General features: G+C 57.7%; 1 protein-coding gene across 8 annotated transcripts; it reads right to left on the bottom strand.

The window, feature by feature from the left end:
* Nucleotides 1–39: 39 nt before the first annotated feature.
* On the bottom strand, nt 40–26,439 carry GRAP (GRB2 related adaptor protein). Of its 8 annotated transcripts, XM_047832233.1 has the most exons (7): nt 26,211–26,439; nt 16,833–16,930; nt 12,697–12,819; nt 3,236–3,404; nt 2,118–2,185; nt 1,264–1,437; nt 40–565 (listed from the first exon to the last, which is right to left on the bottom strand). In XM_047832233.1, exons 1-7 carry the CDS (start codon nt 26,286–26,288, stop codon nt 397–399), a joined length of 879 nt encoding a protein of 292 aa, XP_047688189.1. In that variant the 5' UTR covers nt 26,289–26,439; the 3' UTR covers nt 40–396. The 8 variants fall into 8 exon arrangements, 5 of the variants coding, with proteins under 5 accessions (XP_047688189.1, XP_047688191.1, XP_047688192.1 ...); XM_047832235.1 differs by lacking the exon at nt 2,118–2,185 and having other exon boundaries at nt 26,211–26,433; XM_047832232.1 differs by having other exon boundaries at nt 423–1,437.
* Between the last annotated feature and the right edge of the window lie 330 nt (nt 26,440–26,769).

Raw genomic sequence — 26,769 nt, 5'->3', positions numbered from 1 at the left:
ACGAAGCAAAGAAAATGAGGTTTCCGATCAACATCCTTATACTCATTTTCCTGTTTTTATTTTGAATACACAGGCCCAGGTCAGGAGCAGCTCGGGGCTTGAAGGGTCTCCAGACGGCCCTGGGCAGAGGGGAGCCCCCCTCCCTGGACTCCTGCCTCCCATCCCAGCTGCTCCTGGCTGCCACGAGGCCGTCCCCTCCCTCCCTCCCCGCTCCCTGCCCCTTCCACCATCAGCCTGGCATTCGAAGCACTTTCAGAGCCCCGTTTCATGCTTCCTGCTCCCCAAAGTGCCCAGGCCCTGGGCAGGGGCTAGTCAGTACCGGCTGCTGGTGGCACATTCCATGTGGACGCCCCGCCTGTGCTCAGGCCAGTGTCCCATCCCAGATGCTGTTGGACCTCAAAGTCCGGCGGTGGCCCTGGCCTCCCGCCTGGCCTGTAGCTTCCCTGAGCTCCGGGAACCCCAGTCCGGGCAGAAGTTGGGCCTATACAGAGAAGGCCAGGGCAGCCAGGTCCCCCAAGTGGCTGTGCCCGGGGTCTGCCCTCGGAGCTTGTCCATCGTGTCGGGCCTATGGGAGAGGGACAGCTGCCTGTTTCTTTCATCCCTGCACTCCCCTCCCGCAGGCCCTCCCCAAAGTGTCTGTGGTGGGGTGAGGGTGTTGGACACCCAAGTGGGGCCCGAAGTCGTCAGGGGGCTGCTGAGAAGTCAGTCTCCACCTGGAGTCCGTCCATCGGTCCAGGTCAATGTGCGTGCAGTCCCCTTGCCTGTCCCTCACCGCTAAGCCACTTTCCCGGTAGCCAGAACACCTCAAGGGGCCATCCGAGGGTGGGCAGGGAGGCCCAGAAGATGGTCAGCCCCAGGTGAACCCGTCCGCCATGCTTCCTCGGGTAGAGCCCCCAAATACAAGAGCCCTGAGACCGCGGCCATTGATGGTTGGAGTGAGTGGGGCTTCTGTCCCCCTGCCCCGTGACACCATGCAGCTGGCAGCCAACAGGAAGAGGCCAGCAGGAAGCTCTGGGAGCTCCCCCTGCCTAGTGAGCACTGAACATCGCAGCGGTCCTCGGGCACCGAGGCCCCGTCTCCGTTTGTATGAAGCAGCGGGAGCCCGGGCCTGGCAGTGAGGAGGTCCACATTCCAGTGAGGCTGAGCCCCGTGGGACCCCGGGACGGGGCGTCCACGTCCTCTCTCTGGACCTCAGTGTCTGGTGGGCGGATGGCCTGCTGGCTCTGCCCCCGCCCCGGGCCCCCACCCTGGTCACAGTTGTACCGGCTGGACGTAGCTCCGTGGGAAGAAGCCCACGCGTCCGCAGAACCGGCCCCGCCACCAGTGGGGGTCCAGGCGCTCCAGGACCTCGATGATGTCACCGCGGTGGAAGCTGAGCTGTGAGGGGTCCTGGGCCGAGAAGTCAAACTGGGCCTGGGCAAAGCAGGCCCGGGGGCCCTGCGAGGGGAGGAGGTGGTTAGTGGGGGTTTTCAGGAGGCCCCAACAAGAGAAGTGATTTGCTGTGGGTGGGAGGGCAGAATTGAGCTTGGACTCTGTTCTCACTCCAAGTCTACGCCACCCTCTCCACAGACCAACACCGCTGTCCTGGCCACAGGAACGGGCCTTATAAGCTGTAAAGTGGTGCATAGCTAAGAACAGAGTTTATGGCTGCGCCCTTGACCGAGCTTTGAGGGAGAGGATGTCACTCAGGGCCGCTCCCAGCTCTCAGGCCTGGGTTCCTGTCCTATCTATACCCCGAGGTGACCTCGGGTAAGTCCCCACCCTCGTGGGACTTAGTTTCCCCCCCTGCAAATGGCGGGCGGACAAGAGCTCTCTGCAGGCACGTCAGCCTGTCGCCGTGACGATTATACCCGGTGTCCCGGCCCTACCGGTCCCACCAGCATCTCTGTTCTGAGCCTGCGGAATCTTATCCAGGATGGGTGATAGGATCGGTGGACAGGCTGTAATTAGCGGCTCTCTGCCCAGGAAGTAGGAGGCCGCATGGGTCCTAGGGGACTGAGCCAGCTCTGGAGTTCTCCCACAGGGTGGGTGACCCCAGGGCCCAGGCCAGAGCGAGGCAGTGGGGGGGGGGGGGCGGTGTGGGGAGCCCTCAGCCAGCTCCACACTGGCTCCCTCACCTTCTCCAAGGGCAGACCTGGCCCACGGCGGTGAAGGGGAGAGGTTGCAGGAGGTCTGGGACAGAGGCCTGGGGGGAGGGGGGAGGGGAGGGAAGGTGGCTCAGACGGAGAGCTCGCCTCCCACCCAGCCCCAGGATCAGACTGAGGAGGCCCGGCAGCTTCCCGGTGGCCCGGAGTGCATGAATGGGGGTCTCCCGAGGCACCGTTTGACCCTCCTGGCACAGGAGAGGGGAAACTGAGGCCCAGTTGAAGAACGGACAAAGGTCACACGTGGTGGGGGTCTAGGGACAGGCAGGACTGGAGCTTCTCTGTAGCAGTCCGTCAGCCTCCCCCCCAGGCTATGCTCCCTGGTTCCCCTGCAGAGCCCAGGCTCAACTGGGCCGTCCCAGGGTCCTGACCTCTAGCCCCAGGCCTTGCCGAACCCCCCTCCCAGAGGAAACCACACCGGGGCTAATAACCCTGTTGGCTGCTATCATCATTCTAATGAGAGCGAGGGCTGGTCCTAGGGGCCCCTTGATGAAAGGGCTGGCTAGCAAATTGCTGTTCTTGCGAGGACCAGTGGCGGCTGGATACCCACCCCCCACTACACACACACACACACACACACACCCTGAGCCCAGCCAGGCCCTCACCCACGAGCGCTCACACTGCCTCCACCCCACCCAAGACCAGCTCCTCGGGGCCAGAACCCCGGACTGAGCCTACCCGGTGGGTGGTCTTGGGTGTGCCTCAGTTTCCTCACCTGGGCAGTGGCCAGATGAGGACCCCAGCATACTAAGCCCAGCTCAGCGGGCACGGCATCCAGTAGGCTCGGCAGGCGTCTGTACCTTCATTCGTGCAAATTCACACCGAGTGCCTACTGTGACCCACGCACTGCGCCAGGAGCTGAGAACAAGCCAGACACTGGTGGCCCCGCATCACGTCCGTTCTCTTCCTTCCTTTCCTTTCCCTCTCCGTCCCCACCCTTGCGTGTCTCACCGCAGTGCCACCAGAGTCGGACTCTAGAGCCTGGGCTGGATGCGGGGCTGCCGGTGGGGGTGGGGGGTGGCCAGACCTGGCAGGTGTCCCGGCCCCCCGCGGAGGCTCACGTGGGGGGGGGGGGCAGGGGGGGCCCCTACCTTGAGCAGGGGCTCCTCATCCCGCAGGAAAACCTGCCGCTGCTTGGCGATGGTGGTGGTGCGGTAGAAGTCGACCAGCTCATTCAGGGAGTTGAACTTCTCTTCCCACAGGTAGTACTTGCCCGAGGCCTCGCGCAGCACCTTGAAGTGCTGTACCTGGTCGCCGTAGCTAGCGGAGAGGGGCAGCCTCAGCGGGGCCCCGGGGCCTCCCTTCTGCCTCCCCCTGGAAGCTCGCCCCTCTCAGCCCTGGTTGAGACCCGCAGTCGGGGGAGAAGGTGCAGGGCGGGAGGGCAGGTCGACGTGAGACCTTAGGCAGGTCACTGAACTTCTCTAAACCTCAGCTTCTGGATAATGGTAGCACCTTCCTTCTGGAAAGGGGTTCAGAAAATGCTGCCTGTGGCTAACTGGCAGCATTGAACGGGTTCCTCTCGCAGGAGGGGGTTGCCTGGGTGGCTCAGTCGGTTAAGCGTCCGACTCTTGATTTCCACTCAGGTCGTGGGCTCACGGTTCGTGGGTTCAAGCCCCGACTCGTGCTCTGTGCTGACAGTGCAGAGCCTGCTTGGGGTTCTCTGCCCTTCTTCCCCACTCGTTTTCTCTCTCTCTCTCTCTCTCAAAATAAATAAACTTTAAAAATAAATCAATCAATAAACGGGCTTCTCTTCTCGCACCTCTTCAATATGCCCCTCAGACATGACAGTCTCCCCTAGCCCCCTCCCGGCCCTCACGGTCCCACGAAGAGTGAGTCCTCAGACCGTGCTGACTCAGACCAAAGCCTGCAGGTGGGAGAGGAGCTCAGGTGTGTCGGATGCTTCATGTCTCTCTCTGCCCCCCACCTCAAGCACCTTCTATGGCTCCCCATTGCCCTCGGGAGAAAATCTTAACACCTCGGACTCGAGATCTGGCTCTGATTACCTGCCCAGCCTCACCTCCTTCGTACGCTTCATATACTCTCTTCCCGCACGCAGCATGTCCCATACGCCAGGACAGGCCATGATGGACTGGGACCAGAGGTGGGGCCAGCGTTAGGACAATGGGCAGCACAAACCATTGCGATTCCCCTCCCTTCTGCAAGGGTGGCCGGCCCCACCACGTGGTCCAGGAGGTGCAAACCGAGCCCTTTGTACGGCGGGGAAACTGAGGCCCCGAGTGCAAACCGTGACCCCCCCCCCCCAGGGTCACACGCGGCAACAGAAACCGGAGCTGGGGGGCCACATCCACGCTCCCACGTGTCAAGCGTCATTCTAGCATGCTCCCCTGCTGGTTCTCATTGTACGACAATAGCAGTAATCGTAATTCTAATTGTGATACGGGGAACATCCCAGACCTTGTCAGCCCCAGTCCAGGACTGCTACTGCACCACGTTGTTCCCTGGGCTGTGATCCCCAGGAGGCCTTCCCTCTCATCCTCTGGGCCTGGCCAAAAGACCACGGCCACGCTTCCTTGCTCCGGTCAGCTCATCTGGGCCTCTGGGCCTCGGCCTCCTCACCTGCCCAACGGGGGGCGCTGATGCACTCCCCGGAGGGGGGTTTGCAGGAGGCGGGGACTCTGCTGGTGACTTCGGGGAGAACACAGCAGAACCCCGGCTCCCCAGCAGAAAGAAGCCAGCTTAGGAACCTGCCCGTGGAAGGGCTTCCTGCCCAGGTGGCTGGTGGAGCTGAGAGCCCAGAAGGCCTGGGACCCGTGGTTCCTCCAGCGTCAGTCCTGGGGCGGGTGCGCTGCTCGGTTGAAGGTTTAAGATTAAAGACTGAAGACAATTGTTTAAGGTGAATCTGTTCTGTTCGTGTGTTGGGGGGGGCGGTGGGCAAAGTGGGATGCCTCCCACCCTGCCCATGTTAAGGGGTCCAAACCACACAGAATCTCTCTCTCCACTCCAACGTAACCTCCCCTCCAAGCCTTTGCATACACAGTTTTCTCCAAATTCTTCTCGAGTGAAGCTCCTGCTCATGCCTCAAAGCCCAGGTAAAATGACTCAAACTCAGTCAACTGAGTCAGAGGTCTCCCTGGGTTCCTCAGCCCCTTGTACGGCCTTCTTCTGACTCACTGCACATAATGGCTTGCATACTACACACGGAAAAGGCAGGGAGGCCGGAGTGGGCCCTGAGGGCTAGCCCAGCTGGGAGAGGCTAGACCCAGGGACTAGAGCGTCAAGGCCCAAGGCTTAAATGCTCATCAGGTGCTTTGTTCTTGAAACCCTCTCCTGTCCGGTCCGCTCTGAGCTGTGATTCCAGCCCTCCAGGTGTCCTGACCCTGAAATAGACCCGACACCCTCTCTAAGACACATCCAGATCTCAGGGCAGCTTAGCTCCAAGGCGAGCCAGTTCTGGGACCGGGTGGAGCAGTGATCCCCAAACCCGAGACAAAGCCGCTCATCAGCAAGCATTGTTCCCAGGTGACTAAGCCGCGCATGCTGTCGGCCGGCCGACATGCATGCCCGTGTTCCTGGGATGGAACTAGGGCGGGCAGGCGGACGGTGCCTCCTGCCCTGTCTGGTCTGCCACAGCCTCCCAGAGGCCACACACTCCCCTTGAGGCAGCCTCTAAGCCCTATGACTCCCTAGTGTCCGGTCCCTGCAAGATCAGGTTTTCCCCGGCCCCTAGACTTTGGCAGGGGTGTTCGGGGAGGAGTGTCTCTCCCAGCAGCAGAGTGAGGCAACCCGAAGCCGGGCAAGTGAGAAACCAGGAAACGGACCCCAAGGACTCCATGTCTGGGCCACCTGGTGCAGAGGCAGGAGGAGGAACCTGGGGTAAGGACGGGCCCTCCCCTTTGGGTAAGGGGACAGATAAGGGGGTGGTAGCTGTGAAAATGATCTCCAGGGGGTGCCCAGGTGGCTCAGTCAGTGAAGCGTCCAACTTTCGGACTTCAGCTCAGGTCCTGATCTCACGGTTCATGGGTTCGAGCCCCATGTCAGGCTCTGTGCTGACAGCTCAGAGCCTGGAGCCTGCTTCACATTCTATGTCTCCCTCTCTCTCTGCCCCTTCCCCGCTTGTGATCCGTCTCTCTCTCTCAAATTAAAATAAACATTAAACATTAGAAAAAGAAAGAAAGAAACAAAGAAAGAAAAAGAAAATGACCTCAACCCCAACGGACCATAACTTTGAACTTTTTGGTGCTTGGAGGTTACCTTCAGCTACCAGGAAAGTTATCAGGAACAAAGCATTCCCTGATCACACAGGACGATCGGCGAGCAGAGAAGAGGAGATGAGACAGGAAAGGGACAAGGGACCCAGGAATTCTAGAACCTTCCAATCTGAGAATTGGGAGAATTCTCAAATCTGGGATGCTTGCGTGTTCCAGCCCCTCACCTGTGTGTGGTGCACAGTAGGTCCTCAGTAAATGACGGGCCTTGTCCCTTCTCCCACCTGGTCCAAACTTCCTGTTCTGTAGTGAGGAGAGCGGGACCCAGAAAGGAGAGAGGCCTGCCCACAGCCAGGGGCGGCCATGTAAGCCAGGAGCGGCCCCTCCTGATCAGTGATCACGTTTGTCTGAGGCTGAGCAGGGCCACTTCCATCGGGTGGCCCCAAGGACTCAGCATCTGGGGTAGTGTCCCTCTCTCTAGCCAGCTTATCTTCCAGCCTCGTGGGGCCCTTGCTAGTGATCTCCCCAGGAACACCTTCCCTTTCCTCTGTGGTCTTGGCCTTAGCCATCCTTCAAGGCCCGGGTGGAGCCTTGAGGTGTTTGAGAACCCTTTAGACCCTCTGTGGACTCTCCCTCCCCCTGGCCCAGGGGAGCTGCAGGGCACATAGGGGGATCCATGTCTGACTCCAGATGACCCCCGAACTGGGCAGGGGGGGATGGCTTGAGTGCAGACAGCCGTGCCCTGTGAGCCCTGCTGAGCTGGAGGCGGGAAGGGCGGCCAGGAAGGGGTCTCGACCCGGGCGAGGCCAGAGGAGGGGCCATGTGGAGCTGGTCCACAACAGTGGCAATGCCCACGGTGTTTGTGTGAGTGTCCTGGCCTGCGTGTGCCTGGTGTCCCTGTCTCTCGTGTCTAGGGGTGTGGGGGGGAGGGGGAGGTCTCTCTCTCTCTCTCTGCTCCGTGAGTGCGACTGTATGTGTGAGTCCCTTTCTTTGCAGCCGTGGGTGTGTTTGTCTCTGTGTGTGACCCCCACACCCGCCCACTGTGGGCGGGGTGGGGGGAACGAGGGGCAGGGCCTGGCCTCTGGGCTGTAACAAAAGCCTGAAGGACCAACTGAGTCCTGGTGCTAGCAACAGCCTGTCCTGCCCGGCTGGTTTTTCTGGCCTGGTGGCAGCAGCAAAGGGACAGTGGCAGCAGCAAAGGGACAGGATAAACAAGGCTGGGGTAAGGTCAGGAGCCCCAGGACTGCCCCGGCTGGGGCCTGTGGGCCCTCCAGGGCAGAGGTGTGGGTGCTCACCCCCACCCGGTGATCTCCATTAGGCATGGCCCTTCTCTAGCCTCAGAAAAGGGCTGGGGTGGAATACATGTGCCGCAGCAGACATGAAATCGAACCAAAGGGACCTCGGCAGGGACCCGTGGGTCTTTGGGACTCAGGACAGGTGGGTCTGTCAGGGCGCAGAGGGTCAAGGGGCACTTGCTCCGCTCTTCCTTGCTGTGTGACCTTGGGTAAGTTACTGCACTTCTCCGAGCCCCCGTTTCCTGCCAACGGGGTTTCTGGGGATCACTTCTTCTCTGTCTTTGCCTGCAAAGTATTGCACCCTCCACCTTGTGCCACCATTTGTTTCCTGCTTCACTTTCCCAAGAGCCTTTATCATCTTCCAAGATTTTATGTCATTTGTATCACTGTTTCCTGTCTGTCACCCCAGTAGAAATGGGTGCCCGAAGGACAGGGAGCTTTGTCCCATTTTGTTCATGGCCGAATCCCAAGCACCTGGGACAAGGCCTGGCACACAGTAGGTACTCGGTGACCAGAGCAAACATACGTGCATTGACTCCAGGGCGCTTCCGGCCTGAACGGAAGCAAAATGCCTCGCTTGGGAGCGACCTGCCGTTTACGGTGGAGAAGTCCACCGCAGGCTGGCTGGGAGTGTGGGACAAAAGCGACACAGCCCAGGCACTGCGCCCCAGCCTTGGTCCCTGGCTTGCTGGCTGCCAGCTCAGACATGCCCCCGGAAGTGGTGGCAGACAGCCCTTTGTAAATTCATAAAGGGCAGTCAGCCGTGGCCGCTCTCACTCCGAGAGGCAGCCCAGGCCCATAAACCCCACCTCTGACAGCTTTATGGGGCTTGGCGTGAGCATGCGGGAGATGCCACGTGGAATGGGGTCAGAGTCCCCGAGAGCCAAGCCGATGCCGGCGGAAACGCTCTCACATGTGAACCTGCACCGCTGTCACTTTGCTGGATGGCCATCGAGTCACTGGACTTCACAACCTGGGGGTTGCTGTCTCTATGATGTAGATGAGGCCATTACAGCCAAGAGAAAGCCAGGACCCGCCCCGGGGGCACGGGGTGGGGTGGGGGGGACGGAAGAGAAGTCAGGACGAGAACTGGGTTCCCTGCCACTCTGTCACTGCCCCTTCTCTAGTAGCCCTGGGTTCGTGGGACAGGGGGCTGGGAAGCAGTGTGGCCCTTAGAAGGTAATATAATCACTAGTATAACTTGCATTTTTGGAGCACTTATTAACTGAGGCTCAGAGGGTAATTTGCCCAGGGTTATACAGCTAGTATCAGAGCTGAGATTCTGGCTCAAAAGCCCACACTCCCAGCCATATACGCCCTCTGAGTCTCAGTTTCCAACTCTAATCCCTGTCCTGTGATCCTCCAAGGGCCACTGAAAGGCCCTCCGGGAGAGACAATGGACCAGGAATGGGAGGAGGACCTGGGAGGCGTGGCTCAGCTGGGATGAAACTGGGGGGGTGGAGGACGCCACCTGGTGACGCTGTGCACAAACCACAGCTAGCTGAGCCCTGGAAGCTCCTTCTGGTTCTGACCTGGGGGGGGGGGGGGGGGGGGGCTCGGCCAGGATGCCCTGGGGGACGTGCGGAAGGGCATGTGCTAGGATTTCTCCGAAAGATGCTCCCAGGCCTTTTCCCAGGACGTGGGTGCTGGCTCCCCTGCTCAACAACTACTTCCTAGTACTGCCTGTCTCCCCTCCTGGTCGGACTTGTTGCTATCCAAACCCACCCCTGCCCCGCCCCAACTCCGGGTCCAACAGGCTAGTCCCTGTGCCTGACATGCCTCTCCTCTCTTTGTACACCAAACTCCTACTCGGGCTTCAGGGCCCAGCTCAGATATCACCTCCTTCACCATGTGGAAAGTGTCCCCTGTCTCTGAATTGCCCGTATTTATTCATTCATCGTGGAGACCCCTGGGCCAGGCCGTGTCTACATTCCCACCACACTCCTTGGTTTGACTCCTCTCTCTCTGTCCCACTCTGTGGTTCTCTCTCTCTCTCTCTCTCTCTCTCTCCCCCTCCCTCTCTCTTCTCTTTTCTCTCTCTCTCTCTTACACACACACACACACACACACATACACACACACACACACACACACACACACACACAGCAGCGTCTGAACCTGCACCAGCCGGGCTGCATTTACAAAGATTCGCCAGAAGAGGGCAGTGCATGGAGGTGTGATTTGATCGCAGAGGCGGGAGAGGCAGGGTGGGGGTTGGCAGGGCCACCACCTCCCCTCAGCTCCAGCTGCAGAAGCTGTCTGGCTGGGTCCCCTGTGCCCCTGCTTTGCTGGGTGATCTTGGGCTTTTGAACCGATTCCAGGAGCCCCTCGAAGCTGGACCAGCCCACCTGGTGGCGCCATTCCCAGCTGACCAGGCCCTCGGACAGCCAGCACACGGAAAATTTCCATTTCCTGCTTTTGCACGGATCCTGGGGAGTGGAGGCTGAGCTGTGGAAGTGGGAAGTGACCCAGGGGGCACTCCAGATGCCCACGACCATCCTGGGGTGGGGGGCGGGGTGGTAGATCAGAGCTAAGAACTCACAGCATCCCCCCCACCCCCATACACATGCACACTGACAGTGCTCCCATTAAAAAAAATTTTTTTAAAGACTTATTTATTTTGGGGAGACAGAGAGATGGCGTGCAAGCAGGAGAGGGGCAGAGAGAGAGAGAGAGAGAGATACAGAATTTGAAGCAGGCTCCAGGCTCTGAGCTGTCAGCACGGAGCCCAACGTGGGGCTCAAACCCACAGACCGCGAGATCATGACCTGAGCTGAAGCCGGACGCCCAACCGACTGAGCCACCCAGGCGCCTCAACAGTGCTCCCATTTTTAAGATGGGGAAATAGAGGCTCAAAGAGGGCCAGAGCCATTCCCATCCCCTGGGGTAACCGGTCTGTTCCCTGGAGGTCAAGGGCGGAAGGGAGGGAAGTAAAAGGAACTGGCCGGCTGCTTGCATAGCTTGGAGGGGATCAGGTAAGTGCCGAGAACTCTCGTGATGTTGGGTCATTTTTACACACATGCCCCAGCAGCCTTCCTGTCCGTGTCTTTCTTTCTCTGCTTCTTTGGGATTCCCTGGACCCCAGCGCCCTGTCACACTCCCCCCCCCCCCGGCCCCCACATTAAACAACAAAGTGGCCCCGTGTTCATTTATCCTTTGGACAATCAAGCCCTTGACCGTGAACCAACCCAGTCCCGGGAGAACGGGCTCCTAGGGGCCACCCTGCCAAGCTCCAGGGTCCGCTGCTTGTTCCCTCCCTCCCGCTGGCAACCTTGCCACCCCAATACAGCGGTCAGTGACAGGAAAAGCTGGCACCGTGGGCGCCTCCCGCGGAGACCCTGACAGTCGGCATTTTGCTGGCGGCCCTGACTTCGCAGATCCACACCACCCCCCTCCCCGGTCGCTTTTCATGTCCTCAGCCCCCTCCAGAGTCCCAGATACCGCCACCTCCGGCCTGGCTCCTCCCTGGCCTCCAAGTGCTCCCGCTTACTCCCAACCATCCCTCCTCCTCATAGCAGCCGGAGGGATCTGCCAAAAAATGGAAGCCAATCACATCTCCCCCTGCTCAAGACCCTCCCCCTGCTCAAGACCCTGCTTCAATGTCCCTACTGCTCCCAGAGAAAACTCCCTGTCGGGACCTGTCAGCTTCATCTCTTTGACCACATCCCTCATCCTCTCCCCCTTTGCTTCTCTGCTCTTATCACACCACCTCCTGTGGACTCCAACACGGCCCAGGTGCATTCCTACCCCAGGGCCTTTGCATTTGCTATTCCCTCTGCATAGAAGTCTCTCCTCCCAGGTCCTCATTCCTGGAGACCTGGGCAGCCTCCACTTCCAATTTCAGATCTTTGTTCAAATGCTACCTTTGGGGCGCCTGGGTGGCTCTGACGGTTAAGCGTCCGACTTCGGCTCAGGTCACGACCTCGTGGTTTGTGAGTTCGAGCCCTGTGCCGGGCTCTGTGCTGACTGCTCAGAGCGTGGAGCCTGCTTCGGATTCTGTGCGTCTCCCTCCCTCTCTCTCTCCAACTCATGCTCTGTCTCTGTCTCTCTCTCAAAAATAAATAAACATTTAAAAACATGCTACCTCTTCAGAGAGGCCATCTCTGACCACCTTGGCTTCTGCTCTATTCCTTTGCTTCCTTGTATGCTGTCTGTCTCTCCCACCAGGACATAAACCCATCAGGGCAGCAACTTTGGGGTTTTTTTACTGTCATTTCCCCAGCTTCTAGAATAGCCTGGCACAGGACGTGTAGCTCAACAAAATATTCCTTGAATTTATGCATCTATGTCCTACCGTCCCAGGTCCTGAGAATAGGAAACACAGAGACCAGACCCCTTCGCCCCGATGCCTGTTCCTGTTTCTACCTTCCAGCCTGGATTCCTCCATGGCCCTAGTTGTGGCCTTTGGGATTGGGTTCTGCGCTCCCCAGAGACTGCCACGTCACGCCCGAGGAGCTGCTGGTCACAAAGCCAGACCCTCCCATCACGGCGACCCTGCTTCAATGTCAGGCACTATTCCAATCGCTCTGAATATATTGACTCAAAAAATATATGTATATTGACTCATATATTCCTTGCAATTACTCATTTCACATCAGAGGAAGCAGGCACAGAGAAGTTAAGTGATTTGCCCAAGGTCACACAGCCAGGAAAAGGCAGAACTAGAACCTGAACCCAAGCAGCCTGGCCCCACAGTCCCTCATCTCAATCACGGCACCATATGGTGGCACCCTGTCTACAGCACAGGGTGGGGCACCTGCCCTGGGTGTCTCGATGCTTCTCCCGCCCCCATTGGCTTCCATTACATCCAATCCTGGCATCCTTCTTCCTCCGCTCATGGTGAGTCTATGATGGCTCCCTACTGCCCAGAGAATAATGTCCAGAGACCCTTCGCGCCGGCACTTGAGGCCTTGCAGGCAGCCCCGACCCCCTTTCCAAGCATATTCCCACCACTCTGGACCACACGCCGGGGTGCGTGTCATTCCCCCCGCCACCCCAGACAGTCACCTGCTTCCAGGTTCTGGCTGTTCCTCCCTCAGGGAGACTACTCTCTCCACCCTTCTCCGCGCTCCCCCATGGGTCAGAACTCACTTCACGGAGACAGAGAACTCCCCTGGGGAGCTCTCACTCTCCCGGATCAGGAAGGCTCCCAGGTGGTTCCGCTTCATCAGAATCTCTTCGGCCAGTTGCCGGGAAATCCTGCCCGAGTACCACCTGCAGAGAGAGGGGGCGAGTGAGGGCAGTGGGGAGGCCAGGCTACCCCGTCCCCGTGTCCCGGGCGTCCAACATCGCGGATCCTCACGGCGGTCCCGAGACACAGGAGGTGTGATTGCACGCATTTCACAGATGCGGAGCCCGAGGCTCAGAATCGCACAGCAACGAACCCAAGGGTACACGCCATGGCAGGCAGGAGTGGGGACCCGATCCCGGCGTTCTGGCTCCTGAGCCCAAGCCAGGCAAACATATTATGAAATGAGAAATTATGAAATGAGAAAAATCGAAATTTAGGGCGCCTCCGCCTGGCCAACCCCAGCTGAGCTCTTCTGTTTTAGATGAGAGATTCTGAAAAGTGAAAAAAAAAAAAAAGAAGAAGAAGAAGAAATGGAGGGCAGAAGCACTAGCAGTTTCCCTGCACCCATTTCACAGATGCACAGACTGAGGCCGTCTGGACTTTTGCTCACAGGTCCAAGTCCCTTTTCTAGCTGACCAAATAGAACTGGGTAATGCAGAAGTGGTTGGTAAATGCTTAGAGTCCTGCAAGACCCCCACTGCCCCTCTGTCCCCAGTACCTGGAGGCAAAAGGCTGGGGCTCAGCTTCTCTGCCAGGCCTGACCATCTCGCTGTGTGGCCCACGCAGCCCCGGCCTCTTTGGGCCTTGCCCACCCTTGTAGCGTCCAGGTGGTTTCTGGCTGGGCCCTTTCTTGTTCAGCTGGGGAAACTGAGGCCCAGAGCAGCCAGAGTCTCATGGTGGCACCACGGCCAACCCCGGGTGGGGTCCAGAGACTCCGTCCCTTGTCAAGCTTCCCTTCCGTCTTTCAGCAAATGTTTCCTGAGTCTGAGTTTGGCACCGGGGGCGGATGTGAGGTGGGACTTTTCCTGTTGTGTCAGGATGTTGACGAGCCCTCGAAGCCCAGAGCCAGGGCGATAGGTGGAGCGGCAGCTGCCGGTGGTGTCCCACCGCGTCCCCAGTGTCCCCAGCGTCCCCGCCGTCCCCGCACGGGGCTGGGCCAAATGCGAACACCAGGGTTCGGCCCCGGGGCTTTTTTCTGGCAACTAACACAGGCCTGTGTGCAGGGTGGACCGAGCCCCCGGAACATTCTCTGAGACTGAGCAGGTGGACAAACACTCACCTCCCTGCCCCGATGGAACACTCTGGGGTGCCTGTGCCGCGTCCTCTCCCTCCGGTGCCCCTCCTGTCTGTCGCCGCCGTCCGCGGCCGTGTGGACAACTGGCTCCTTCCCTGCCCGCCTCCCGCTCCAAAATAAAGTTCTCGTCCTCCCACTGCGGCTCAGGTGCTGCTTCTGTGGAGCCCACACCCAGAAGCGAGGCTTAGCCTACTGCTGTCCCCAGACTGGTGGGGACCCCGAGCCCATCTCACGGTGGATTTCCTGGGAGGGGAGGCAGAGAAGACGGCTGCTGAGTGTGGGGGCTCCAGGCCACCATCTGGAAAGCTCGGCCCGGGTCCCCGGAGTTCGGGAGGCTGAGCTGGGAGGCTGCGGCCCCCAGCAGGACACAGGTGCAGGCGCCGTGTCCCAGTGGGGCCCTGAGTGGGCGTTTCCTGAGGGCTCGGGTGTCTCCAAAGAACCCACAAAACCCCATAGGAGGCGTCAGTGTGTGGGCGGCCGTCACCCTCAAAGGCTTCGGCAACCACACCCTCTGAGGAGGCCAGCCCTGCCCCCCCCGTCAGGAGAAGGCAGGGCTGGTCCTCAGGTGGCTTGAAGGACGGGGTGCGGGACAAGGATTTCCTGAGGCCCCCAGAATCCAGCTGTCTCCACTGTCTGCCCTGGAGAGATTGCAGGCGCCTCGGCTGCTGTGAAATGGCTCACGCCCCTCCCCGCACAGCACTCGCTTAGGCCTGTCTGCTGCCCTCCCTGGCAAACTTCTACTGTAACTTCCAGGCCCAGCAGACCATGCCCTTCCTCTGGGAAGCCCTCCCTGACGGCTGCCGCGGGCACACGGCCGGGTGGGTGCCTCTGGGGCCCCTGGTCGGTATCACGGTTCCCCCAGGGGCTCCCCAGGCAGGCAGGGGAGACAGTGGGGGTGCTCAGGGAAGGAGTGGGGCTGGTGTAGGATGAGGCCTTCTGGGACCCCAGCCCGCCCCAGCCCTCCCCCTCCCCTCCACCCCACACCCGGGGGCCCGACGGGCTGAGTCAGATGCCGAGTTTCCCCACCGCTATTTTGGGGCCAGGGAAGGTGCTGAGGTTAGCCAAGAACACATCTGGGCATGGCCTGGTGGGTGGGTTGGGGGCCTCACCCCTGTCTCTGCTCTGTCCCAGATGTAAGTGGCTAGAACTGACCCCCGGGACCCCAAGGGCCTCAGACACGGGGACCCTCCATGGCTTCCAACAGGTGCGGTCTTGTCTCAGCCACCAGCGTCGCCCAGATAGGCCTGGCCCTGCACCAAAATCTTGGGTCAGCAAATGCGAGCTTCTCTTCAGGGCTCCTCAGCAGCTTTGTGCCTTCTGGGCTTCCGGCCTTCGCCAGGCCATTTCCTCCCCCTGGCGGTCTCTCTCTGACCCACCGGCCCACGGTGGTCACTCCTGCCTGTGTCCTCCATTGGCTTATGGATTCCCTGGGGCCCCTGGCATTTCTCTCTCTCTCTCTCTCTCCCCTCGCGCTCTCCCTTTATTGACCGAAAGACTATAAGGCCAGAGGGACAGATATCTGCCCACAGGGCCACCGCAGGGCCTGGATGTCATAGCTGCAGCCCAGGATGTCGGCTAGAGGCAGCGGCCTCTGCGTGGGGAGGCTGGGGATGCCTGGAACCCAGGCAGGGTAGCTGGGGATGTGGGTGGGACGGGGCCTTGCCCGCACAGGAAGCCGGAGGTGGTAGCAGCTTGGAAATAACTCGAAGGCAGATAAAGAGGAAATACCCTCCAGTTCCCACCCTGACCCTGCACTGCCCTCCCCTGCTAACTCACCGTCACACACACCTCATGGCTTCCAGTCTGTCCCCTCCAGCCTGCAGGGCCCTGTCACACGCCTCCACCTGTGACAGGGTCCCTCCCCTGCTCAGCCATCGCCACGCTCCCCACCACCGTGAGCCTGGCATCTGAGGCCCTCCTGCCACGGGCTCTTCCTCATTGTCCTCTCTGTCCCCTCTTCCAGGAATGCCTTCCTCTTCTGCTGCTTAGCTAACTCCTACACACCCTTCAAAACCCCATTCATTGTCACCTCTTCTGAGGAGCCTTCCCCAGTTACCTCAATGCTGACGGCCTTCCCATCTCGTGCTTTCTTTATGACCTGTCGCTCCCACAGGATGGGGCTGCTCCGACCCCAGCGTCTCATCATGTGTCTCTGGCATCACCCAGCTAGGCCCCCTGGGGCTGCGGCTAGTGTTTGATGAGTGACTGAGTGAGGGGCCTACCTCCACCATCATCTCAGGCATATCCAGTCGGTTTTTCATAGGTTCTCGGCCACTTGGGCCTGTTCTGGGGCCGGGGTCGGCCCCGGCCCTTCTCAGGGCAGCAGCGTGGGAGGCCACCTGCTGAGGGCGTGCCGGGAGCTTCCCTGGGCCAGCAGGTCCCAGGTCCCAGCATGCCTGGCCCCACACATGACACCCACTCTTAAAGAGAGCTCTAGAATCCTCTGCAGATTGAAGCCTCGGCCCTCCTTGTATTACAGGTAAGAAAACTGAGGCATAGAGACAGCAGGACCTGCCAGAGACCCCACCGCAGCCAGTGGCCCAGCTGGCTGAGAGCCCGGGGCCCTGTCCCCTTCAGCACTCTCCTGGGCGTTCTCTGGTGTTCCAGGTCCTCAGGGGCGTGGCCTGGGCTGGCCCTGACCCTGCCACCACTTTGGTCCTCACATCTCTGTCCTCTGCCCCTGCTCAGCATAGACACTGATGACTAGAAGCCAGGGGCGTGCTTAAGGGGTGCCCTTCGGGCAGCTCGGCTCGGCCTGGGCCAGGCCAGGTGAGGACACTTGACTGCAGGGGCTGGGGCCGCCTTGAGGGTAGGGCCGGGGCAGGGGGCGGGGGGGGGGGGGGGGGGGGGGCAGCCACTCACGGGTGGGGCTTGACGCGGATGTAGTTCTTGGGAATAAAGCCCTCAGCACCTCGCAGCTCAGCCTTGTACCAGTTCTGATCATCTTCCATGTTCAGGATCTGCGGGCGGGAGGGACAACGGTCACTTGCTTACCGAAGAGGCACGGCTGCCACCAGCTGAGGTCTCGCCGCTCAAGGACCCCAGGTGGGCATCACCCATGCCAGCCCAGGACCCACTTCACAGGGGAGGGTTGGGGACCTGCCCCAGTTCACGAGGGCCGTGTCTCATTTCAGGGCCCGGGACAGCCTGTCCCCAAGAGCGTCACAGACTCCCCAGGTTGGACAGCTGGGGACCCAGTGAGGTTTTGGTCAGTGCATTGAACTTTAGGGGGGCCGGAGCTGGACTCCCAGGCAGATCTGGGGGGGCAGATCTGGGGTGCCTCAGTTCCTGAGCTGTGCCCCTGAACGTGGGGTTTCTGCAGCATTTGCATGCCGTGCACCGAGCCATGGGGTGAAGGTCGGAGGGACCCTGGAAGGTCGGGGAGCCCCAGCCTGAGCTCAGCGCCTACTGGTGGTCACCTGGGGTCACTTACACTTAAACAACCCTTATAATCTGAGTTCAGGGGTGACAATGCAGGGTGGTGGGGATTCAGGCACCAGAGAGCAAAATAAAGGAGGTCTTTGGGCTAAGACGTGGCCGAGGCCTGGCCTGCCCAGGTCACATGGGCTCCTCGTCCAAGGCGTGAGATCTCTGCAGCCCCACAGGTGGGTCGAGAGGAACTGAAACAGCCCTAGTCGGGCTGGTAGTTGCAGTGGATGAGCAACCAAGCGGCCGCAGGGAGGAACAGTATGTACAGAATGAATCTTGGGGCCCCTTCCTCCTTTCCCCGGGGCAAGCCTTCCGTGGGACAGCTCATCACCAAAGGCTATTTCACAGATGGGGACACCTAGGCCCAGAGGTGGGAGGCGAGCAAGGCCACCCAGCAGCAGGGAGGCAGAGCCCATACAGCAAGCCAGGACTCTGGGGCCTGGGGTCCCTGGCTCAGCTGGTCTGGGGGACCTTGGCCCACTGGTTTTTACCTCCACTCTACCTCCCACTTGTATCTGGACCCAAGGCCAAGGGGGCATCTCTCCTGTCAGTCCTGGAGCAGATGCGCACATCAGCTCAATCCTAGTGGGTATTTGTTGACAGGAAAAAAAAAAATCAGATATAGAAGAGCATACTACTATGGGGGCATTGCAGGTGCAAAGGGCCGGGGGGCAGGCAGACGCAAGGGCATCAATTAGTTCCATTTTGCCAGGAAGAGCTGGGATTTGCTGCCTTGGGCCCAGGCCGTGCCAGACCCCCTTGTCTGTCTGCCAGGCCCCGTTGACTCCTTCCTTCCTGAGTCTGTAGCCTGGGCAAGGTCAGCAGCCCCGGGGACAGACGGAAAGCAGGTGGCTGACTCAGGAAAACTTGCTGAAAACAAAACAAAAATAATGCCCCAACTTAATGGGAGAATTAAAGCCTGTGGGCTGTCTTCCACGGCCACAGATTCAAGGAAGATGCCCTGGAGCCTGGGGCTGGGCTACTCCGCCTGCTTCCGACTCTCTCTCTAGTCTTGGCATCAGTTTTCTCATCTGTGATGTTCTCATTAGCTACATTAGCTGAATTCTTTTTTTTTTTTAAGTTAATTTATTTATTTTGAGAGAGAGAGAGAGTGCGTGCGAGGGAGGGGCAGAGAGAGAGAGAGGGAGAGAGAGAATCCCAAGCCAGGGACAGCACAGAGCCTGATGCGGGGCTCAGACTCATGAACCACGGGATCATGACCCGAGCCGAAATCAAGAATTGGACCCTTAAGCGACCGAGCCACCCAGGTGCCCCAGATTGGCTGAATTCTTACCGTTAAAATTGTTCAAAAGCTACAGACCCTCCGGGCCATGAAAACTGACACCAAGGAGACAGATCAGTCCTCCCTGGTGAAATTCACACCTTGGCTTGCCCCCGGCCTTTACCCCCATGGGTGCCCTCCACCCAGGACACTGTCCTACCCCAAGGTCCCCAGCCAGGGAATTCACTCATCAGTTATTTCCTGAGCACCTGCTGTGTTGCCAGATACCATGCAAAGTCCTAGAGAGACAGCAGGGAACAAGCTTACATTGTGGGCAGAGGCAGACAATAAAGAAGGAAGGAAACAACTGAACAGGTACCTTAAACTAGTGGCAGGTGCTCCGAAATAGATCGAGGATGTCTGGTTGAGGGCAGGCAGATTGTCAACAGGGGACAGATGGGGTGGTCCAGAAAACCCTCCCTGAAGAGGTGATATGCGAACTGAGACCCCGGTTACAGGAAGGAACCGGAGGTGAGAAAATGCGGGGAATGGTGTCCAAGTCAGAGGGAACAGCCAGTGCAAAGGCCCTGAGGTGGTAGCAAGCCCTGCTCTCGGAACCGAGAGGAGTCCAGAGGGTCTGGAGTTGACTCAGGAGGGCAGAACTGTGAGGAGAAGTGGGGAAGGCCAGCCAGGCAAGAGCACGTAGGGCTTGTATGCCACGGGAAGCTGTTCAGATTTTCCTTTAAAAGCCAAGAGAAGGGGTGCCCAGGTGGCTCAGTCCATTAAGCATCCAACTCTTGATTTCGGCTCAGGTCATGACCTCACCGTCTGTGGGATCGAGCCCCACGTCGGGCTCTGTGCGGACGGTGCGGAGCCTGCTTGGGATTCTCTCTCTCTCTCTCTCTCTCTCTCTGCCCCTCTCCTGCTCGTGCTCTCACTCTTTCTCTCAAAATAAATAAATTTAAACTTAAAAAAAAAAAAATAAAAGCCAAGAGAAGCCAGGGAGGGGCAGCAGGGGAGGCTCAGGCTCTGAGTTACGGCCACCGTGTGGAGACTGGGGAGGCTAGGAGCAGAGGCAGGTGGGGCAGTGAGGAGCTTGTGCACCTGTCTGGGGTCGGGGGACCCTCCAGGTGCCCTGGAGGAAGAGGGCAGTCGGGGAGGGGGTGTGGAGAGGCGGTCAGGTTCCGGATAGGTTTCGGCAGAGTCGCTGGCAGGATTCAACGACAGGCCGGGTACGAGACAGTTGGGGAGCAGCCAGGACGACTCGAGGGGGTTGGGCTGAGTGCTGGCAGGCTGCCATGGGAATGGCTGTCGGGGAGCAGGTTAGAGGGCTCAGGGTTGTCGGCATTGGGTCCGAGGTGCCATCGACCTTGTCTCTGGAGATGCCGAGGAGGCTGTGGGCTCCCCGAGTCTGGGTCTCGGGGGCCGGGTCATCTGTGGAGAGATGGGGGTGAAGCCACCACCCGGCCCCCCTCCTTCAGCTGGGAACAGTGGGGTCCTGTGCACCCGGACGTGCCCAGCCTACCGGGGAGGATGCTTTGTTCCAGGAAGTGATGTCTGGGGCCGTGTGCCCAGTGTGGGTCTATGTGCCACCCAGGTCTCTTCCAAGACCAGAGCTCAGATGTTCTCACCTGGGGCTCCCAGAGGCTGGGATTTGTCGGTGGGCACTTCTGGGACAGGGCCCGGCCCTCAGGGGCGCCCAGGAAGCACCGGTTGGAAGGACGAACGGGATGGCTCCAGGAGCTGCGCCCCGCCCCACCCCACCCCACCCAGCCAGGTGAAGGAGGGCCACCCGACCACACAGCGCCGCCCTGGCCTGGGAGAAGGGGGCACACAAGGTGACATCGTGCTCACGATTTTACAGTTGCACAGAGGGAGGGCTCCGCAAGAGTGAGGGGGGTGAGGCACCTCGGGAGCAAAACTTAAGGGGGCCCCAAGAAACGCGGGAATCGGGGTAAAGAATGTTTTCAGACGGTATGTTAAAAAAAATAAAAGCCAGGCAGAAACCCTGAGTATGTTCGTTAGTTAATAACGTAGCCACATCAGCCCATTAAGGTAAAAATTGCATGGTGGTTGTAGGTTTCTGCAACTTCAAGATTTGTTGTCGCAGAGCCTCACGGGGGGCTTGAACTCCTGAACTGTGAGAGCATGACCTGAGCCCAAACCGAGAGTCAGACGCTTAACTGACGGAGCCACTCAGGCACCTAAGGTCAAGGTGGCTGCCAGAGCATTTCCTCCTTTCCCAGAAGTGCCCTCCGTGTCATACCCCGCGGGCTGCCCTTTATCACCATCCGTGGGCTTTGGGCCACCCCCACCTTCTCCACCCTGGTGGCCTCTGGGACCTCACCCTCCACCTCCACCATCTGGAAAGATGATCTGAGCATCTATGCAAGTCAGAAGCAACCTCCATCCACCTCCAGCCTTTAGGAGACCCAGGACGTGACGCAGCTCCCGTGGGGACATCAGTTGTGTCTCTACCAGGGATGCAGAGAAAGACAAGGTAGACACACGAATGCAGCCGCACAATTAAGTGCTCATCCAAGGCCACAGATATGTTGTAGAAGACAAAATGCATAGAGGAGAACAGACGATCCCATTGCAATAACTCACAATCACTTGGACATAGAGGACAGTCAGTCTGAAATTTGAAATGGACAGCGAACCATTACAAACCAGCTGTGGTTATTATATATTTAGAGATGGTGTCTAATCTGCCCCCTGCCCACCCTGTCCCCTCCACTTTGTCCTTTCTGGTGTCCCCTAATACACTTTGTCACAGTTGTGGGGGCAAGGTGCTAATGTAAGATGTTACGGATAGGGAGGGATGGGTCCAGATGCCACCGTACTGTCTCCTTGATTTTTGTGTAAATCTGAAGCTCTTCTGGGGGGTCCTGGGTGGCTCAGCCGGTTAAGCACCAACTTCAGCTCAGGTCATGATCTCCCGGTTCGTGAGTTCGAGCCCCGCATCCGGTTCTGTGCTGTCAGCGCAAAGCCGGCTTCAGATCCTCTCTCTGCCCCTCCCGGCCCCTGCCTCTCTCTCTCAAAAATAAATAAACATTAAAAAAAAAAAAGAAAAGAAAACTTCTAAGGAGCGCCTGGGTGGCTCAGTCGGTTAAGCGTCCCACTTTGGCTCGTCATGATCTCACAGTTTGTGAGTTCGAGTGCTGTGTGGGGCTCTGTGCAGACAGCTCAGAGCCTGGAGCCTGTTTCACATTGTGTCTCCCTGTCTCTCTGCTCCCTCACCGGCTCTGTCTCTGGCTCCCTCTGTCTCTCAAAAATGAATAAATGTTAAGAAATGTCTTTAAAAAGAAAAAATTTCTGGGGGTGCCTGGGTGGCTCAGTCTGTTAGGAGTCTGACTGTTGGTTTCAGCTCAGGTCATGATCTCACGGTTTGTGGGTTCGAGCCCCGCACCGGGCTCCGTGCTAATGGTGTGGAGCCTGGAGCCTGCTTCAGATTCCATGTCTCCCTCTCCCTCTGGCCTTCCCTGGCTAGCGCTCTGTCTCTCAAAAATAAATTAACGTTAAAAAGTAAAAAAAAAAAAAAAAAAAAAAAAAAACCTTCTGAAAAATAAAGGCTGTTTAAAAGCTAATGCAAAAATAATTAAAAAACCAACAAAATAAAGCTAATACAAAAAAAAAATCCATCCAAATCCGAAATAAAGGCAGGATGTGACCTTACACCTGCATGACCGTGAACATGCTATCCCACCGCCTCAGCTGGCCCTCGAAGGAATGCTTGCTCGTTGCAGAACATGTGAGATGTGCAGAAAAAGTAGAGGAAAATGTGACTAGCTCCTGGCCCAACACCCCGAACCGACAACTGCTAGCTTATCAGGTCATTTCTTTCCAGTCTTTTTTTTTTTTTTCTAGGCACAAATCCAGTGCCCAGAAAACTGTCCGTTTTCCCCTCCACAAAATGAACATCCACTGATTATCTGTGTAGAGGTGACCCTCTGTCTGTGTGGATAGGGTTGCATTCTGCGTTTCGCCACTGGATGCTGAATCAGGAGCTTTTTTATGGCATGAAACACCCTCCCCAAAGAGCATTTTCAGGACTGTGTAATATTTGGCACTAAGCCGGTAACGCAGGTTAATTTCACACTGCAGACGCTTTTGCCAACGTGCCCCACCTCTCGCCTGCTCTATTTTTCCCTCTACACCTTCTCCATCTGACAAACTCTGTGTTTTCCTTGTTTATCTGGTTTGTGGCCCACGTCTGCCACCAGAATACCAGCTGCGTGAGCAGCAACTATGCCCGTTTTCTCCTTGCTGAGTCTCCAGGGCAGAGCATGGGACCAGGGACACCCTGAGTGCTCCCTGAGTCCTTTATGAGAGAACACACATACATCTCTGATTACATCTCGGGTTTCCAGAGGCAGAATTTCTGGCTCACACACATGGATATTGTTACGGCTTTCTATATGTTTCCCAAGTTCCCATCAAAGTGATCGTCACTTTACCTGTCCACCTCCCACATGTAAAAGTGCATGTTTTCTCGCATCCTCAACAAACTTGGAGATTCTTTTTAAAATAAAAGTTCACTGGTCTGGCAAATGGGGAACGGTTACTTGGTTTAAGGCGCATGTCTTTTGTTATTGGTGAAACTGGGCACTTACTTGCTTACGTTGCTTCTTCGGCAATTTTCCCATTCATATCCTTTGCCCATTTTTCTATTATGCTGTTTGTGATTTTTTTCTTGTTGATTTATAAGAGCTCTTTACATATGAAGGACATTAATATCTTGTCTTTTTTTTTTTTTTTTTTTTTTTTTTAGGTTAAGCCACCTTCATTTCTTACTTAGTGGACTGCAAGAGCCCCTTTCTGCTTCCATTCCTGTCCCCTCTGTTACCTTTTCAAAATGTAAACTCGATCCAGTCTTTGTCCCTACTGAAAACTCTTCCATGAGTATGCCTCAAATTTGGAATGAAATACAAATCCTTCACAGGTCCTAATTCCTGCTTACCTCCCAACATCACCCTTACCCTGTGATTCTCTTCCCTCATTGCACTTCAGCCACAGACCTTTCTTTCAACTCTTCAAACACACTGACACGGTCCTGCCTCAGGGCCTTTGCACCAGCTGTTCCCTCCCACCTGCTGCTCTCTTCCCCCGGCTCTTTGCATGGCTGGTTCCAACTCATCCTTCAGGTCTCAGCTAAGGTGTTACCTCTTTTTTTTTTTTTTTTTGTAAGTTCTATGCCCAATGTGGGGCTCCAACTCATGACCTGAGATCAAGAATCTCATGTTCTGTTGACTGAGCCAGCCGGGCACCCCTAGATGTTACCTCTTTTGAGAGACTGTCCTGACGACCCCACCTAAAGCTGTCCCATTGTCCCCTCCCACCCACTGGCCCTCTGCATTTCATCTCCCTGGGTTGATTTCTTCAATCCATGTATCACCTCCTGGTGTCACTCACTCTCTGGAATGTCAGCTCCAGGTGGGCAGGGACTTTGCCTTGTTCCATTGCTATACCCTTAGCACTTAGGACAATGCCTGGCACAGAGTATGTACTCCATAGCTTGACAAGTGTTTGTGGAAGGAAGGAAGGAAGGAAGAGGAGAAAAGGCCACTCTTCCCATTGCCTGGCATTCCTCCATCGTTCTTTGAGCTTGAAAAGTCCCCTCGTCAGTCTCTGTGGACATGAGGGATGCCCAAGTTTCAGCTAACGCTTTAATCCTTCCTTCCTTCTTCCCTGCAACATTCCCCATGTCTTACTAAGAGGCTACTGCATGCCAGGCACTGTTTCACGTCCTGGTGCCCTGGTGTGGTCCCTGTCCTGATGAGCTCACTCGCTCCTGCCTTAGCCAGCACTTCTGGTAAAAGAAACACACCAGGTGTCGGCTGACGCTTTAGCAGAAGTTAGCGGGGAAACTTGACTAACATGGGGGCGGGGGTCGCGGGCACAGGGATCTGGGAGGAAAGTGGAGATTTCACAGCCTTTGCTGCGGTCGCTTGGGGGACGCCCACTGATCCCCATCCACCACGGTCGCTTGGGGAATGCCCACTGATCCCCATCCACCGCTGGCTGGTCACTCTGAGCCTCAGCTGGAGCCCAGCACCCACCTCATTCCTATTTCCTCTCTGTCTTGCTCCCCTCCAAGCCCTTCGTGTGGGTCTACAGACCCCAAACTGCTCTCAGATTGGTAAGATCTCTCAACTAGACATGATTCTCACCAAAGGTCTCATACCCTGACTATAGGTGGTGCTGGTGCTAAGCCTGCCCCCGTCCCCACATGGCCACGTGTCCCCGGGGCCCCCAGCCGGCACCTCAGGTGGACCTGAGTGCAGGCATCCCAGCATAGAGAGGAAGGGAGCCCCCTAAGGGGACACTGTTCCTCTTGGGGAGCGTCATGAGCTCCCCAAACCCCAGCCCAGACCCACGGGGACAGAATGAAGGTTCCAGAGGCAAAGGACGTAGGTGCACCCCACATTTGGCCCCATGCCGAGCAAGTCGTGTCACCTCCCTGTGCCTCAGTTTAGTCACCTGTGAAAGGGGGCACTGATTCTCCCCACCTCGGCAGCTTAACTGGGACGTTAGTGTGCATTGCTGAGCTCGGGACCTGGCTCTGGTGGGGTGCCAGCAAATGGTCGTTCCTGTCCCCTCCTCTTGTGCTTGAAGCTTGGGGCCAAGAGCGGGGCCCAGCAGGGTGGAGAGACACCCCGTCTAATGGCCGCTGCTCCAGTGTGGAGACTGAGGCCCAGGGAGGGGGCAGTGACTTCCTTAACATACGTCAGCGGCACTCCAGGGCCTAAATCTTGGCATGGCCGCTTCTGAATCTGGCCCCTGACCTCTGCTTGGATATGCAGACTTATAAGCAGGGACGTTGCCAGAGAGAGCGCCCACAAACCCGTCGGCCCGGAACACCTTAGAAGGCTGCAGTGTGCATCAAAAGGGAGAACCTGGGTTGGCTCAGTCGGTTGTCTGTCTGCCTCCTGATTTTGGCTCCTGATTTTGATCCCAGGGTTGTGGAATGGAGCCTGCTTAAGATTTTCTCTCTCTCTCTCTCTCTCTCTCCCTCTGCCCCTCTCCCCTGCTCACACACGTGCTCTCTCGCTCTCTCTCTAAAATAAAAAGTAAACAATAAAAACTAAAAAAAGAAAAGGGGGGGGGGCAGACAAGGAGACACAAGCTGTGGTAGGACTCTCCTTTCCCTTTTCTCCACACTGCTGGGAAGCTCATTCTTACACTTTGGGCACATTTCTTTCAGCCCCAGGAGGTTAGTGTGTCCACGTGATTCTTTCCTAAGAGCTTTTCTGTCCTTCCCTCCCTCCTTTCAACTGTCTTTTCAAATTCTTCGCCTGGAAAACTGGGTGTTGAACCAACCCCTGCCAGGCACTATGGTAACGTCTCCTTGAACCCTCACAACAGCCCCCAAAGGACGGGTCCTAATTAATTATCCCCCCATTTCCTAGATGAGGAAACTGAGGCTCAGAGGAAGCAAGTGGCTTGTCCAGAATCACAATAACTGGAGAAGCTGGGCCCATCCTCCTCTAGAAGCTGGACTCTGTTTGGGGGGCTGTCCTGGGCCCTCATTCTTAACCCCCCCCCATTCCATGTGTGACCAACTCGGCGCATCCCAGCCACCCTACCTTGAGCGTGTCCCCCTTGTTGAAGGCCAGCTCATCACTCTCCGTGGCCTGGAAGCTGTACAGGGCCACGGACTCCATCCCGCTGTCCCCAGGCCCCGGCAGCTGGGCTCAGAGCAGGGTCAGAGCTTCCTGCTTCCTCTGCAGTCGAGGACCCGTCTTCCTTTGTTTTGAGAGCGCGTTTTTCTTTTGAGGCTTCCCCTGAGGGAGGAGAAACAGGAAGCAGACATGTCACAGAACACGGAGAGCGCGTGAGTGGCCCAGCCTCTGCCTCAGACCCCAAAGGCCAGGTAGGGCTCTTGGGGAGTCCCCGGGGAGCCCCGGGAGTGGATCCTCTCTTTGGCCCAAGTCACAGATGAGATACGGAGGTTTCCAGAGAAGTGACCCCAAAGCCGCCCCGGCAGCTCGGGCATCGCATCTCACGGTCCCAATCACCCCCACCAACTTGCCGATCTGCCCTGCACATTTTGTAAAGCCCAGTGCCCCTCAGGACTCCCCAGTGCCTGCCACATCAACCCCAAGCTCCTTGCCTGACATTCAAGGCCCTTCCAAGCCATGACCC

This window comes from Prionailurus viverrinus, chromosome E1 (assembly GCF_022837055.1).
Source record: "Prionailurus viverrinus isolate Anna chromosome E1, UM_Priviv_1.0, whole genome shotgun sequence".
NCBI lineage: Eukaryota > Metazoa > Chordata > Mammalia > Carnivora > Felidae > Prionailurus > Prionailurus viverrinus.
This window is presented reverse-complemented; position numbering and strand designations above follow the sequence as displayed.